The sequence below is a fragment of the Astatotilapia calliptera genome, chromosome 6, assembly GCF_900246225.1.
Source record: "Astatotilapia calliptera chromosome 6, fAstCal1.2, whole genome shotgun sequence".
NCBI classification, from domain to species: Eukaryota; Metazoa; Chordata; class Actinopteri; order Cichliformes; family Cichlidae; genus Astatotilapia; species Astatotilapia calliptera.
In genome coordinates this window covers 18,489,607-18,506,539 of record NC_039307.1, presented here as the reverse complement: position 1 = coordinate 18,506,539, position 16,933 = coordinate 18,489,607, and the positions used below count along the sequence as shown (strand labels likewise).

The 16,933-nt window shown below is 39.2% G+C and overlaps 1 protein-coding gene across 4 annotated transcripts in view; it reads left to right on the top strand.

The window, feature by feature from the left end:
• LOC113024115 (multiple PDZ domain protein) overlaps window positions 1-16,933 on the top strand; it is a 46,363-nt gene that overhangs the window by 10,568 nt on the left and 18,862 nt on the right. For all 4 annotated transcript variants that reach the window (XM_026170820.1, XM_026170821.1, XM_026170819.1 and 1 more), the window contains exons 16-23: window positions 165-326; window positions 774-983; window positions 2,795-2,965; window positions 5,340-5,454; window positions 7,453-7,651; window positions 13,716-14,021; window positions 15,827-16,009; window positions 16,468-16,645. In XM_026170820.1, the coding sequence (XP_026026605.1) occupies window positions 165-326; window positions 774-983; window positions 2,795-2,965; window positions 5,340-5,454; window positions 7,453-7,651; window positions 13,716-14,021; window positions 15,827-16,009; window positions 16,468-16,645 (1,524 nt within the window). The remainder of the gene's footprint in view (window positions 1-164; window positions 327-773; window positions 984-2,794; window positions 2,966-5,339; window positions 5,455-7,452; window positions 7,652-13,715; window positions 14,022-15,826; window positions 16,010-16,467; window positions 16,646-16,933) is intronic.

The window sequence follows — 16,933 nt, the reverse complement described above, 5'->3', positions numbered from 1 at the left end:
CTGAAGAGGCGGTAAACTGAGAGGAGTAGATTTAATATTGAAATCCTTTAACTTGAAAACAGCATGAATAACAGTAGATCAGCATGGAAAAAGAAACTGATGTGCTCTACAGCTGTAAATCATTCTACATTTTCTGCTGTCTCTCTTCTTTCCGTTTGTTCCAGTTGGACCAGGGTTGTGTCATTCCCTGTCCTACAGCTGAGGACATCACCAAGCGTGGCGTGCCCCCCATGTCACCTCCTTTGGCCATGTGGGAGAGAGAGGCTCAGGTGGTCGAGCTGGAGAAAGGAGAGTCGGGCCTGGGCTTCAGTATCCTGGACTATCAGGTCAGAGACATGCCTCTGAGCCTTTCTACAAATAGAACTGGCTGTAATAGGCTGCAGTCTAAGAATATCAGTGTTCGAGTTTCTCAGTGAATATGGAGGAGTTGACTTCTGTATTCTGTAGGGAAGATTTTTGTATTTTGTGTTTTTGTGCTCTAAATCACCAACACGTTGAAGTGCCCTGACGGTTTCTATTTAAATGTTAGATAATGAAACCTTTTTACACAACAAAAAATCAATCCTTTCAAAAGCTTTCAAGCTATAAAGAAAAAGCAACTGTAGCTGGTTTCCCTTCTGTGAAGCTAACCAATGCTTTTGCTTTTCATGTGTTAATTAAGCCCTCGTCACTTTGTTTACCTGCATTTACGCCTCATCTTCTCATTTTTCTAGTTTAACTTTAATTTTCTATGCATATTTGAGCAAATCTTTCTTCTTTCGGTTTAAATCTAGGATCCAGAAGATGCTTCTAAAACAGTTCTGGTAATCCGGTCTTTGGTGCCTGAAGGTGTAGCCGATCGGGACGGTCGCCTCCTTCCTGGGGACCGGCTCATGTTTGTCAATGAAACTGACCTAGAAGGCTCCAGCCTGGATTATGCTGTGCATGTCCTAAAGTCCACAGGCTATGGCCCTGTCCACATTGGTGTTGCCAAACCTCTGCCGGTATGTGCAGATAAATCATGAGGATTTATGATTTTTATTACTGTACAGTATACATAAAAATTCAAGTACACCCCTTTGCCCTATAAAACAGTAAATGATTAATGAAATATAGGCTTTTTAATCTTAAGTATATTTAAAAGCAAACCAACTGAAAAGACTACAAACTGCAAACTTAGTGAAAGAAAAGTGTGATCATTTTGAGCAAGCTGATTATATATATGATTTAAACATAAAGCTAAAAGCAGGAGCAAGGTTAAATACTACCTGCCAAAACTAAAGCTTTTTGAGTTTAATCCTGGGTTATAATGTCCAGTTCAACATGACACTGCATGGAAAGAAATAGTCTGTTCTCAGGATTGCCACATATTTGCGTTGTTTGTGCCCAGGACGATATACCAAACATAATAAAAATAAAAATATGCAAAATAAGTAAAACGCCTAACTAATGTTTTACTGTTGGGCCTCTCAAAGTAGTAATATTACAAGCAATATTGGAAGATTTTAAAATTTTGATTGCTAAAAATGTTTAGTAATATTGCATTGGAGCTAACTTGTATGCTGTGATAAAGTCAAAAGCAAACTGTGTATGAATAAACGGCTTATTAGATCGTCACCTACAGCTAATCCTGCAAATACTTTATTATACATTATTTATCATAATGGTCCAAGTATATGGAAGTTTACCAGACAGTGTGCCATGTAAGATGTTGCCTTCCATAATAAATGGTATGGTACATCTTACATGGCATATACACAAAAGTATTGGGCCATCTACACATTATGGCTAATTTATATTCAGAGTCTTTAGTGTAGCCTACACAGGTGGCTGTATGTTTGTGTATGATTTTCCATTATACGTTAAGTGAAGGTACCAATCATAATCGTTGCATGCTGCATCCACGCATGGTGTATTTACATTTTTAGAGAGGATTTTAGGAGGTTTGTGGTTGTGATGTACTTACATAGATTAAACACAGAAGCATCACACCTACAGGAGCCACTTGACCATGGAAACCCATGCCATGAAGCTTCCAGCACGTAGTTTTTGTGCTGATGTTAATGAACAAGGTGGTTTGGAAGTCTGACATTTCTAAATCAGCTGAACCTTGGTGACTTTTACACAATATGAGTCTCAGTACCTGGCAAAGCAACTCTGTAACTGTATACAGTGTTCCACTTTGCAGTAATACCACTTCCAGTTGATTGTGGAATAGCTAGGATAGCACAAAATTCACAAACTGACTTGTTGCAATGGTGGCATCTCATTAAAGTTCCACGCTCAAATTCATTGAGCTCTTTACGTTCTCAAATGTTTGCGAGGCTGCTGCATGGTTAGGTGCTTGTATTCTGAGTCGTATTCATTATCACACATTGCACATTCAAAACATACTTTCAGTTCAAAAGATATTTTATTTTACTGTTATGACTTCATTAAATCTTTATCAGTTTGGCAATGTATAATAAAATGTATTATAATTTACAGAGATATGCAAGATCATTACTTGCATGTGTGTTTTCTCTTAATAAGCACTTTATGTCTTCTCCTTTTTGTTGTGGACTGTGGCTTAGTAACAAGGAAGAGAGAATCTAGTTACAGGCCTTCTGAATTTTTAATGCTGCTGAGAGATAAACACAATGCTCGACCACTCTACAGATGGACAGAAGGGGAGAGGAGTACAGGGTGTCTAATTTATAGTCACCCCCTTTAGCCTGTTTGCTTCGATGCAAATTTACTTTTAAAGCAACACAGCTACTTTGGCCTTTATTTTTTCAAAGTCCTAAATTTCAACTTTTGAATATTGTATTCTCAGCTGGAACTGTGCGGTGGCTTAACTCCCATCTCAGAGAGGAGCACACGGGCTTCCTGCGACGACAATGACAGCCACACTCAGGTCAGCCTGGTAGCTGAAGCAGCCGAGGCTAACGTCAACGCCACCGCTTCAAACTCAGAGGACAACAGCACCAGTCAGCTGTGTTACACGGTATGTTCAGCTAAACAAAATTAGCACCAGTCATAAAATGATATTTCTGCCATTGGACAGTACTTGATAAATGCTTTTTGCACACTTTATGGGGTAGAAAAATAATAGAGAGGTAGAGTTTGTCTATGTTTGGGGTATTTGCACATTTATTTATTTGTCAGCAGAAAGCAGAAGAGGTTGTCTGGTTATTATGTGTCTGGATTAAATACAATTTTAAATAAAGTTTAAAATGTGTTATTTGGTCCTTGATCTTAATAATATTTTGTATAATCATAAGCAAAATCCTTTCAGGATGCTTGTCAATAAGTATTTGCATACTTGCAGTATTTGCATAGTATTTGCATATTTGCAGTGACACATACAGTGAAACTGCGGTGGTCTGGAGCTGTAATCTGTCACAGAGGAAACATTGCTCATTACCATGCAAACCTGAGATTCTGTGGGTAGCCATTTTAGTTGCTCTGAAGGAGATTACCATGTCAGTGTGTGTTCGCTTCATTCACATTCTATAGTGGGGAGATTAGACCTGGCTGTATCAGTATTACTGGGTTGGGGATAGAGAAAAGTACTCGGTGTCACAGAGTTGTTCCTGCATTGTGGCCGCAGCTCAGTCCTATTGAGCTGGCCTTTTGTACTCTACTTTGCTTAATTACCAACAATTGCCTCTCAATGAAAAGTGCTTACTGCTTGCACAGCTTTGGCACATGGTCGAACACAAGGACATAGAGTTTTGTCTCAGGCTCACGCACACACACAAGAGACTTGGAGCAAGTGTCAGTGTTTTCATCAAAGATGGGCTTGTTGCAAAAGGTAGCCTCAGAACTTCAGTGCTGCTTTTACTTTATGTAAAGATTCAAAGAAGATGTCTTTGTTGCCGTTTTTCTTTGTGAAGTGCCCAAGGGGACATTAAAACTCGAACTTTCTGCGTGTTTTACATTTAAGAGTAACTCCAAAGGCCTCAACCACAGAGAGTTACAGTAATAGCTCTTTGAAATAATTACTGTGTCATACAAGAATGCTGGTAGTGGTAATGATAATTTCACATTTCAGTGCCAGGTTATCTTTACAACACAATTCCTTGTTGAAGTCTTGATGGTGTTGGCTGTGAAGGGTCCATTTCATTTCTTCTCAGACACCACTGTCAGGTTGACATCGGTTCTTAGTGATATTAAGTGTCTTTACTGAACTGAGTCCCATTAAAGATGCTGCATATACTCACGGACACTAGATTAGGTAAACCTTTCCAGCACCAGGTTGGATTGGTAGTTACCCTGTGATCATCAAGGGATGGACATGATTAGTGATAATACTCAAGGAAGGATGTGAGTTTTAAATTATGCTTAATTGGTACTAAAAAATACCCCATACAGTTAGATCTCAATTAATCAAGGCAGGGTGGACCTTTCGTGATGTTTACACCAAATTCTGACCCTGCCATCTGAATGTCAAAGCAAAAATCGAGACTCCTTAAACCAGGAAACATGTTTCCAGTCTTCTGTTGGTGAACCTATGTGAACTGAAGTCTCAGTTTCCTGTTCTTGGCTGACAGGAGGGGTACCCAGTGTGGCCTTCTGCTGCAGAAGGCCATCTTCTCCAAGGTTTAAAATGTTCTCCATTCTTGTCTTTTGCATACTTTGGTTGTAATGGGTGGTTATTTGAGTTGCTGTGGCCTTCCTATGAGCTTGGCCATTCTCCTATGACCTCTGGCTTGAAAAGGTATTTTCACACAGAGAACTGCCACTCCTCCTATATCTCCTTATATTCTATATATATTTTATATATATATATATATATATATATATATATATATATATATATATATATATATATATATATATATATATATATATATATATATATATATATGTATGTATATTTTCTCATTGTCTGACCATTATCTATAAACCCCAGAGATGCTATGTGGGAAAACCCCAGTAGTAGCAGTTTCCTAAATACCTGTCTGACACCAACAATCATGACAGATTCAGATGATTTGATGATTGTGTGACTATGTCATTAACACCACCAGCAGGTCATTTTTCACCCATTTACTGGATGAATCACCCAAACAATTTGGTGTCTAGGACAAAACATTCACCAAACGCCTGCAAAATTATTGACCTTTCGATCAGCCTCCACTTCACTTTGTGTTTAGTTGTTTTAAAAGATGTTAGACTGCTAGTGTGCCAAACTTGAACACTGAAAAGTTTATGAATATAAATCTGTTAACACTGTCGTTGTTAGCGTGGAGCTGTGCTGTATTATTGTTCACTAGCATGAAAACACACTTTTATGCTCTCACTCACCCATGCCCCCTTGTCACTCTCTCTCTCTCTCTCTCTCTCTCTCTCTCTCTCTCTCTCTGGAACACCAGCTGCATCATCGCTTCACCAACATGGACGATGACGACATGCAGCAGCCGCCACCTCTGCCCCCCCGCACCAGCTTTGAGAGGACAATCACTGTTGTGCGGGGCAATCGTAGCCTTGGTATGTTCTCCGTCTTTCTCATGGTGGTGCTGTCTTGGTGTGTGTACATCGCAGGCATGGCGATAATGACACTAATAGGAGGCGGTGATGACGACTGCCCTGAAGAGGAATGATGAAGCAATGTGTTCCTCATTCCTGAGAAAAATATGATCCGTGTGTGTACCGCATGTGTGTGTGTGTGTGTGTTTGAGGTACGAAGCAATGAAGTGGCGTAAAAGAGAATGAAAACGTAACATTGATTTAATAAATGACATATTAATTTGAATGTTGATCCTAATATATGATTATATTTTTTATACTCCAGTTTTGAGACTGCATTGTCTTAACTGCTCCAAGAGAAAGTCTGATGTTTGGCTCTTCAAACACAGGAGGCGAACAAAGAGTGCAAAGCAGTTCTGCTCTATGCAAAGTATAAGGAAACAAAGTCATTTGTATTCTCCAAACGTGCTAATAAGGCACCACACTATGTGTGTGAGTATGTGTGTGTGTATGTGTGTGAAAGTTTGAAATTATGCAAATGTTCACAGGTAGAGAATATCAAGGTCATAACCTACAGTCTGTGTCTGTGTGTTGCACCACTGTATTCTTTGGTTTTTACCTGTTTAAAAATATTGTAGATCCTCTTACTGAGATATTTATTGAAGTTCTGTCTTCTGGATATCCAAGTATGGAGGGTTTGCATATTTAGTTTGTTTCTGGTTTTGTGAATTTACATATGTTTGATCTGAGGCAAAAGCCTCAGCAGAGACAGGGTTACAGTGTTTATCCATAAGGCCTGAATATGGACTTATTTTTATGAGCAATGGTAATGTAGTGCAACATTTTTTGTGCTACTTTACCAACTTTTCCAATAGGTGCCATGTGCAATGCGATCCATGACTATGACTTTTTACCCAAGTGAGACATGCACATACCGTATATGGCTGCTTCGGGCTAGAGTTTGGATATTCTTTAGAGCAGGTTGTCAAAGAAAAAGGTTTGATGGTGTGAAAAGGGTTTTTTTCTTGCCTTGCTCATCTAAAACATGACGATAAACAGCCAATTAAGTGGTTGCTTATTCCTGGCGTGAACCAGTTGGTGTGAATTTGTTTGACTTACTTTTTGATGAGGTTTAGATTTCCATGTAGAATATTTCATTTGGATTTTACCGTAACGTATTTTAAGCATTGTTTTGGCAGAGTTTGTAATGTTTAAATCTGTCTGGTTAGAGTGTCATAGTATTGAGCACGTTTAAAACATTCACCATAATTTCTTTGAATGTCTTTAAAACATGTGTCTTCTGTTTGTCCTGTCAAAATCGGTAGCTATGTCTTCTGTTGACTGTATTCCATGCACTATGATTGTATTGTAATTTGAATGTAATAAGAAAAAGACAATAAACTATTTATATGATGAAAAATAAGCACAAAGTCATTTCTTTGACGAATTTCAAATTATGTACGACCATAGTGTTGTGGATTGTAGTTAGATAGCAACGTAGTACGCCAGCAGCTATAGACCAGACTGCCTAATTCGTTGCAGGCTGGCTGGCTTCCCTTTCTGTGGTTTGTGTATGTGCGTGCATGGGCGTGCGTGTGTGTGGACGCCTGATTTACCTGCTTCTGTCTGTTTGCATTAATGAAGTGTTTGTGTAATCCTCCTAGTGTCCAAACTGATAATGCCAAAGTCGGGTGTTTATGTGACAGGCATGTGTTACTCGTCAGTCACCTGTGCCCTCTGCCCTCTGTGGATGTGAGTGCGCATGACGGTCTTTGTGCACCTTTTGTGGGTGTGACTGTGAGGGATGATGCTGTGTAAATGTCAAGCATTTGTAGCCATGTTTGTGTGCTAATCTGCCTAGTGTCTGTCTTGATTATGCTGATTATACCACTGTCAGGTGTTTGTTTGGGCGACTGTCTCTCTGTTTGGCATGCATTCAAAGCAGCCTTAGCCAGCCCTCCGTTCACCTGTGCTTTTGTGTGCTTGTGTGTGTGTGTGTGTTAATGTGCGTGTTGGCAGGGATGACAGTGAGTGCTATCAAGGACGGTTCAGGCATGCTGGTGCGCAGTGTGGTCCAGGGGGGGGCTGTTAGCCAGGATGGCAGGCTCGGGGTGGGGGACGCCATCTTGGCCATCAATGGAGAATCTACCTCCAACCTGACCAGCGCCAAGGCCAGGGCCATGCTCCGCAGGCACTCCGTCATAGGTCCAGAAATGAGGTAAGGAGACAGTCACATCCCCGCAGCCCACCAGAAAACATGGTCAAGCTCAACAAAAGTGCTAAAGCACTCTAGGGCTTTTTTTTTTTACTGTACATAACAGAACCCCTTTTTTCTCAAGAATCCTTAATCCCTAAACAAACACACTGTTTGACTGGCTGTGCAGTATTGTTTACATCCTTTACAGTGTTTCAAGTGCTGCTTGAACCTTTGGATTTCTTATACTTAGTAATTGTGCTTGCAAAATTATTTTGACGATTGTGGCTCGAGTAGAGTAAGTATATTAAGAAACTAATTACATTTCTGAAGGTCTCTTGACAAAAAAAAGAGAAGACTTGATCTTACAGCAGAAATATCCCAGGTGCAAATGAAAAAATGAACTACTTGTATCAAGCTGTCTCAGTTTCTTGCTCCAGGTGGGGTGTTAGGTATTTTGTGGTACAGTGACCTACTGGGACATTTTCATAAAAACAAAGAGCCATTGTTCTTGTGAAATGCCAAATTATCTCGTTTTAAAGAGCACTCACAAAAATATATTCAATATGGCTAATTAGACCTCTATTCAAGTTAAAACTGGGCTAAGTCACCGCAAAAGAACCTCTGGAATTGAGGAAGATGTAGCTTCTCAACCTTAATGTAGCAAAACTGTCAGATCATTACGATAGTCAAGCACATGCTCTAGTACACATGCCCACACAGTCCCCAGTGCAGGTCATCCATGAGAAGTAAAAACACCTGAGTGGACAGTGCTACTCTTTTTTTTTTACCCCTAAAAACGACTCACCTAAAGTATACACAAAACCTAAGAAATACAGACATTGCTGTTCTGCTTATTTCTTTCACTAACAGAAATAAGCTTCTACACTTTTCCTGCAGACTTTAATAAGACTGAAAGTGTATTGCAACTACAGCTGATGTCATCTTGTAGACTTCAGGTAGCAGGTTTAACACACTTTCACACAGGCTTCATTTGTCAGGTTTGGAAGCTACATCGTTGTTTTATAACGTCTATAAATAATAAAAGAAACGGGGAAAAAAATCAATAACTACATGTTTAGTTTTTCACACTTTTTTACACTTTATTTTAAAGCCTAAAGCTACCCATGGCAGCTAGCTTCACTTGATTTAGCTGTCTTTTTTTTTTTTTACATTACATTCAGTACAGCTTTTTGAGATTACTTTTTATTTCATTTTACTCCAAATTACAATAACTGTATTTTTTGAATTGCTTATTTTGATGTTTTAATATTTTTGCACAGTGTAAAAGGCACAAAAAAGTCTTGATGCTTGCTCAATCATCCAGGTAAAGAAATATCAAAAAGTTGATACGTCCAGATGAACAGAATCATCTTTCTGGGATGTACAGGGATTTTTTTAGAACTGTACATTTTTTAAATTACATTAGAATTTTTCTGCATTTACAAAATCTTTACTATCACATCCAAATTGTGGTCAGGTACAGCAGATTATTTTTGCTTCATCCAAAGTTGGGTCAGTGTCATACAGATAAAAGGAATCCCAAAGTCACTCAAACAAAGCTTCAGAAGTCCTTTGTGGAGAACAGGCTTTTATGATACAGCAGCAAGATTGAAGGCACTCTTGATTAAAACGCATACAACCTCCCACAAGGGGTATTTAGAGGACTAAAGGAACAAGATTGTCTGGGATGATTCTCCTGCACATTTCTAAGCACCATCTCTGTTGAGCACTGCTTATTACTTATCAACTGTCTAAAACCAGTGACAAGGCAACACGCTGTGTGTGCTTCTCAGCTAAATACAGAGATGTTCCAAATGTAAGTGACTTGAGTTTAGGGCAGTGATTCATCTTTCTGCTCAACAATGATCTGAAACAGACAGCCATGATAGCACTAGTGTGGTTTCAGGTCAGGTCAAGGACAGTCTTTAAGTTTAGCCTAAAACCACTTCAATATCTGTGGAGAAAGTTCAAGACGACTGAAGTTGCTTGAGAAATCTGCCAGAAAAAATGGGATAACTGCCCAGACCCAGCTGTGTAGCAATCCAGCGTACAACTTAGACTTACCCTAAAATCTGAAATACTTGAGGCTATAAACTGCTGCCAGAGGGATTCCTTCATATTTCTAAATTAAAGATCAGAAAATGTTTGTGCGAGATTTTAGTTGTTGATCTTCCATTTGCAAAAATGTCTAAAATATGTTTTATGGTTTTATCATTCTCAGTTATTGAGTATGTAGTGTATGCATACACAACAGAGAGGTTCCAAGTGTAAGTGATCTTAGTTTGGTGCAACGACTTACCTTTCTGCACAACAATGAACGGAGGCATACAGCCGAGGCAGCATTAGCCTGGCTTCAGGTCAAGTACAGGGCAGTCGTGGAATCATCAAACCAAAGTTCTGGCTCAGCCCACATATGCATTTGTGTAGAAAATTGAAGATGACTGAAAGAGCTTGAGAACCCTGTCAGGAAGATTGGGATAACTGCCCAGATCAAGCTGTGTAGCAAACTAGCTGACTAAAGACTTACCCAAAAACACTTGAGGCTATAGTTGCTGCCAAAGGGAATATTCATAGTTCTAAATTAAAGATCAGAATGCTTTAATATTTTTCACTTTTTGATTTTCAGTTTGCAAAAATGTCTAAAATATATCTTGATACATGCTCAATCATCCAGGTAAGTAAATCCCATTCTGTTCATCTGGACGTAGTGTTTTCACGTTTTCAATGGGAGAAACGTTTTGTTACTCGTGACTGACTGCAGGTTTCCCCAACCTTATAAACAGTACATTTGCACAATAACTGAAACCAGCCTACTGACTGAACAATGGGCTGTGAGGTCAGTTCCTTGATCATTAATATGCAAATTGTCATGACCATTGATCAACAAACACCTATTAATGCCCATGAGTATATTAATGATATAAACAATGCTCCATCCAATATAAGTTTTATGTCATAGCTGCCCGTAATTAACAGTATTTTTAATTACCATAATGTTTCTGTAAAGCTTAATCCACCATTCAATATTATTTTTGATTAAGATGCCACATTACATTTATTTACTTGCATTTCTAAAGAGAAAACATGTGACGCTTGAATTGATACGTTTCTGACTGAAGTCCAGTGTTCTCAGATTTCGGTATAAAAATGTGCGTTCAAATAACTAACAATATAATTATTAGTTTTAAGCACTTTCTGAATTATTTGTGTTTTCTTGTTTTGTGATAGGTGGTTTAATACATTCGTTAAACAAGGCAGATGCACAATTTAGGTTTTCGGATTTTCAAAAGTTTTTCAGGCACCACTAAAAAAAGAAAACTGTTTGTTTACTTAAAACTTGTGGTTCAAGGCCTCAGGCAATTACCAAAACTATAAAGTGAGTGTTTTTCCCAACTGAAGAGACCCCAGTGGGTTACAGTAGTTACTTAATGCAATTATTTGCGTTGCATTTATGTGCACTTTCCGTGCTGTCATAGTTTAAAGACAGTTTTCTTTGAGAAACAAGAAAACCAAAGGTATTAGTTGGGAGAGAATGTGGAACGGTCTTTTGGGAATGTTGAGAACAACTGCTGAAAAAGTAATTGACTACCATGCATATATGTTAGATCTACCCATGCAAAATGTAACAGCCTGCATCTGCAATGTGTACAAGCATGTCATCAATATCATCATCTCTGCAGTCACATGACTTTGACCGCATCATCACCTATAAATGATCTCGTCTCACTTTGGATCTCCATTACCACCTTGTTTTTTTTTGACACTGCAGTCATAGCTGACTGAGGCAGTGCAGTCATGTTAGATTAGATTAGGTGATGAAATTTTAAAGATTGCCTAAGGGGAAATTGGATAAATTATTACTTGTTCTAACATCAGCAGTTATGGCTCCACATTGGCAATGCTTGTTTGGCTGATTGGAGATGTGCTCCACCCCCACCACCCCACTGCCCTGCAGAACACCCACTCACTTTCTCCCAGTCTCTCTTTCTCTCTCTCCCTCCCTCTCTCTCTTCCGCTCTGTGTTGCATTTATGGGCACACACATACAAACATTAACACACATACCAGCCTTTCAATGGTCTAACCTCCAAAAACACCTTTTCCTGCTATGGGAAATATCTCTGAATAATTCATCACTCATCTCACCTTGAACAGTGTGCTTCTGAATAAAAGAACGTTTTAAAGAGCCTCTCATAGATGCGCACACAATACACACGCGGACGAATACCCACACGCGTTTTGGCTTTCTCTATCATATACACACAAAAACACTCATCAGTATACACATACCGTGTGCTCACACTGCCTACTCCTAAACAGCACTTCAGATAAACTAAGAGCGAGTGGAGGCAGATGAGTTGCTTTGGCAGCCTCAGAATAAGACACATAGACGGGTGAGGGCTTGTCACCATCAAACTGCCTCCTTTCAGACAAGACAGGCTGTCCACATGGCTCAGTCACAACAGCTTAGTGTAGACTACCGTGTTCAATCTACCACCCTGAATGAAACATAGAAATTGGCTTTTTCAGCAGATTCAAAAAGCATGTCTGCTAGTAGCATCACACCGTGTAAAAAGAAGAAAAATAAAAGTGGGAGGAGGGGGCTGAATGATGTCCTTGACATCTTTTACAGCATGGCTTAGGCAGATCTGGGATTATGTAAAAACAAAAACGCTGAGAAGATTTTTCCATTTTTCAGATGGAACGGGACACGTCTGTATTTTCAGAGCTCTAAAGATCGTTTGACCGACAACTTCAGTTTTTGTTGTGGATTAGAGGTAGTTTGTAAAAGAAAAAAAATTCATGTATGACATACAAAAAGGGTATGTTTTTAGTTGCTTAGCTATTATGTGGTATTTGTCCATCAATATGGCTTAATTTGTCTTCAGTTCAATGTTAAATTGTCAACAAGTAAAACTGTCTGAATAATAGTGGGGGTTTTTGTTGTTAGTGCTGTTGCCTCACAGAAAGCAGGTCTGGGGTTTGAATTCACTGGCTAGCTAGGACCTGTTTGTGGGGCGTTTTCTTGTCTCCAGTTGCCTCCCACAGTCCAAAGCCATGCATGGGTTTAGGTTAATTGGCAATTCTTCTGCAGGTGATTGCAAGTGTGAATGCTTGTCCGTCTTTCCACGTTAGCCTCTATCTATGATAAACTGGTGACCTGTCCAGGAGGTACCCCACTTTTTCCCTATGACAGCCAGGATAGTCTCCAGGCAAAATGATGGATGTACAGTGTTTTTTGACAAAATGGACACCTTACAAGGAAGCAAAATTTCTGAGAACAGCCTCTCTCCCCTATATTCTTTAGCCTAAATTGACTCAGACATGTCTCCATGCTTGTAGGCAAGCTAGCTGGCTAATAGTCCAAGCTACTTGACAGCAGAAGCGGTTAATTTGCATCCTGAGAGAAGTGAGTGATTTCATGAAGACTGCCATGATTTGTCAGTTTCTGTTTGGCAAAATGAAACAGCGAGTAACACATTTCTTTGCAGTTTTATTGGCTCTGGTTTGCGTGTCCTGCTTTGATACCACTGAGCAATCACATAAGAATTAACGCTGGAAAATAAACTAAAGACTTCTGGAAGTCACCACATCTAGCTTCTTTATAAACTTAAAACAAAAAATCTATAACTTAATCTCTTTTAATAAATTAACTAATTGACACATTTTGTTTTATCTGTTATCTTTTGTGTGGATTTTGGACACACTGTTTCCCCCTGCATGAGCTTTATGCTTAGCTAAGCTGGAGGTTGCTTAAAAATCCTCTTTATAGAAATGAAAATGTTACTAAACTCATCTTATCTTGATAAGGCAGTGAATAAGAGTCATTTTAAAAACTTGCCATTACTTCAGTGGATAAAATGCAATTATTGTCTTATTCAACTGATATTTAATTTATGATTTATAGAAATTTCTCACTACTGGGACTGTTTTTCATTCCTTAAGAACCCATTGCTCATTCTTTGGTGAAGAAGTAAAGCAAATGTGCTGCTGAGAAAACAGTGTTGATAAAACTTAAGTAAATAATGTTTATAATGCTTTCACCCCGTTCCCACACTTCTTTTCCCACATTCCCCTACCCCCAGTATAACCTACGTCCCAGCCCACCAGGTGGATGAACACCGTACTCGACTGTGTTTGCCCCCTCTGGCATCAGTTGCAACAGAAAGCCCCTCTTCCTCACCCACTCTAGCGACTGCTTCTCCGGAGCCAGCAGCGGACCCAGCTGGATCCTCGAGTCACCCGGCTTTGTCTATGCTCAAGCTTTCTTCCTCACTCAAGTTTAAAGCCACAACTCCCGATCCAACTTCAATCAGATCTTCTGCATCCTTCAGAACTCCTCATAAAGACCCGGTCACAGTTCCAACCATCAGCCCAGCCTCAGACACGAGGTAATATAAGAGCCAGAGGTCTTAGCCTATTATTTACGGTCACCTAATCCCTTCCCAGTTCCCAGAGTGCAAGATAAACCTGTCTAAAGGTTTATTAGACTTCAAGGCTCCAGTTTTATTACAAGTTGATACATTTGCTGCAGGGAATTCAGACTAAGAAATAGCTATACATTCTTTAACACTTTAACCATAGGCTTTTGATTGCTGTAGCAGCTATGGTTTTATTACTGTAACACATCATTCAGTTACCCAGCTGCTTAAGTCATGCTAATGATCTGAATTATGATCTGACACTTTAATTAACCGTATCCATGAGGAAACAATTGTTTTCAGAATGCAGCCAGCTCAGTGTGAGTCTCCTCCAGCACGTATTTTCTCTTCTCCATTCTTCTGTGTTGTAAAGGCAAAAGCTTCTCTCACTGTTGAATCTCTGAGTTATATTTAGCTGTTCGCTTATGGATCTCAGTGCTGACTGTCAGCGAAAATGAATTGTTTCGCTTCTGTCTGTCCCTGCTTTCACTCTGTCTTCGTACCTCTGCCTTTCTCCTCCCTCCCTCACTCCCATTTTTCTCTGCAGCCTTTTCTTCGCTCTTATCTTTCAATGTGTTGTCTTTGTTTCTTTCTCTGTGTGTGCTTACATCTGTCTTTCATTTCTTTCGCACTCTCAGTCATCTTGCACTGGTGTTTTTCTCTTCACCTCATTTTCCCTCTCCTCCCTGCCTGGCATCTATCCCCCTTCTCCTCGCTCCTCTTTCAACCCTGGTCGAACCATTTGTTCTGCCCTCTTCTGTAACTTAACTGGCTATAGGCTCCTGCTGTGCAGATAGCACCACTATCACTCACATCCATGTGCTTATTACAGCCCTCCACCGTTAAACATATTCATGAAAAATTCTCTGCTTTTGTACCTTTTTCTTCCACTTTTGCAGTATATGTGTGTGTGCATATATATATATACACATACACATACACACACACATATGGCAAACATAGAGGCACTACCTCATGATCTCATCTAAATCAGTTTATTTTCTCAAGGCCATCAAACACAAGTGACAATTGGCCAGATGCCTCAGTGTGTCATTAATTAAAAAAAGCTCACCAGTGTGCGCCCCAGTTCTGCTTGTGTGATCTTATTAGATTATTAATTTGTGATTGTTAGATTGGGAATTATCATAAGCTTAAAGTTTGTTTTTCTCCCAGCAGACTAAAAGCAAATAACATTTAAATTTATATAACACAACACAAAAATGTTGATTCTCACTTCTGAAAGTTATAACAACTTAACAGTTGGCATTTTTTATGAATAAATAAACTGAATAATTCATTCATTTTCTGTAAATCCATGTTATATCAATAGATCACTTATCAAAAAGTCACATAATTTGGTTGCCTGTGTTTGTGTGCATACAGTCACAGTAAACATAACAACAACATGTAATAGAAACATTTGCAATTAGAAAATGTTGTATAATGTATGTAAATAAAATATGTCTCTTTTTAAAAGGTATGGAGCTATACACTGGGCACATGGATGTGAAAAAAAGAATTATGGAGTGTATAAATATTCACAGTGTGTAGTTTAAGAGGTCTAAATCTGCATGGGTAATAGTCCCAAACGTGTCAATTATACCACAGATTTGGATTCTTTCTTTGTTGGGCATTTTGTTCTTCTCCTATTGTATTTTATATTCAGAAAGGTGCCTGTAAATTTAGATACTTTAAGTCATTGTAGCACAAAAATAATCATTCAAAAACATACATTAAAACCTGTTATATAAAGTAATCTTTTTGTTCATCCCCAGCGGGCAGATAGCAAAATCTCTACCTCTGAAGAGCAAAGATGGAGACATTACAGCAGAGAAAAGGGACAATGTTAATACAGGTGGAATGGCATCAAAGCCAGACGTGGAGATAAAGGTGGATGGTGCAGAAGAAGGAAAGGAGGAGGAGCTTCTTTCTACAGTGTCTTGGGACCAGCCTAAAAGGTTAGTGAATTTGTCATCTAATAATTATCATGAGATATTATTCAGATTATTCAGGCAACTTCAGGTCATGATAACAGCAGTGCTAATGGTGCACAACAGAGTCTACATGCTCATATTTCTTGGGTTTAGAGAAAGCGACTACAGTACAGAATTTCATTTTCAGCTTGCATTTATTGCATTAAAGAATGCGTCCCGCGTTGATACAAAAATTGCACTGCATAAAAAAGAAGAAGAAAGAAATTCATTAAAAAAAACAACTATTCTGTGTCTCCCTATAAGTTTTATTTAACTAAATCATTGAATCTCCATCTGCAACACTAAGCAGCAGAGACTGAAAAAAGCAAAAATACACATTGGATAAATTATGCATCGCTGTTTTTAAGATACGTAAAGTAATGTTAGAACAGTGTTCTCTGCAGTGTTTGGTAATGTTTCTTGCGTTACACTCTGTGTTTCAGTGTGCGACTAACGCGAGCACCAGGTCAGTCCCTAGGTATCAGCATAATGGGAGGTAGAGGCATGGGCCGAAGACTGAGCAGCGGTGAGATGATGAGGGGAGTCTTCATCAAGAACATCAGCCCAGACAGCCCGGCAGCAAGTAATGGGACCCTACGGGCTGGAGACAGGATACTGGAGGTATGCGAATGCCTGGAACTGACATGTGTGTTGGTGTGTAGCAGAGAAGGAGGCGCAGTTATCAGAAATTGCAGGAAAGAGGTGCGTGTGTGTGTGTGTGTGTGTGTGTGTGTGTGTGTGTGTGTGTGTGTGTGTGTGTGTGTTTGGGTACCCAGTGGTGCTTGTGTGTGGTAGAGAGAGAATGTATTGTGCATACTTCATGAGCATGCATTTATATAATACATACTGTGTATGCGGTACTGGAATTCAATATTGTTTGTGGTCTCTGCTGTATTAAAAGGTGCCAAT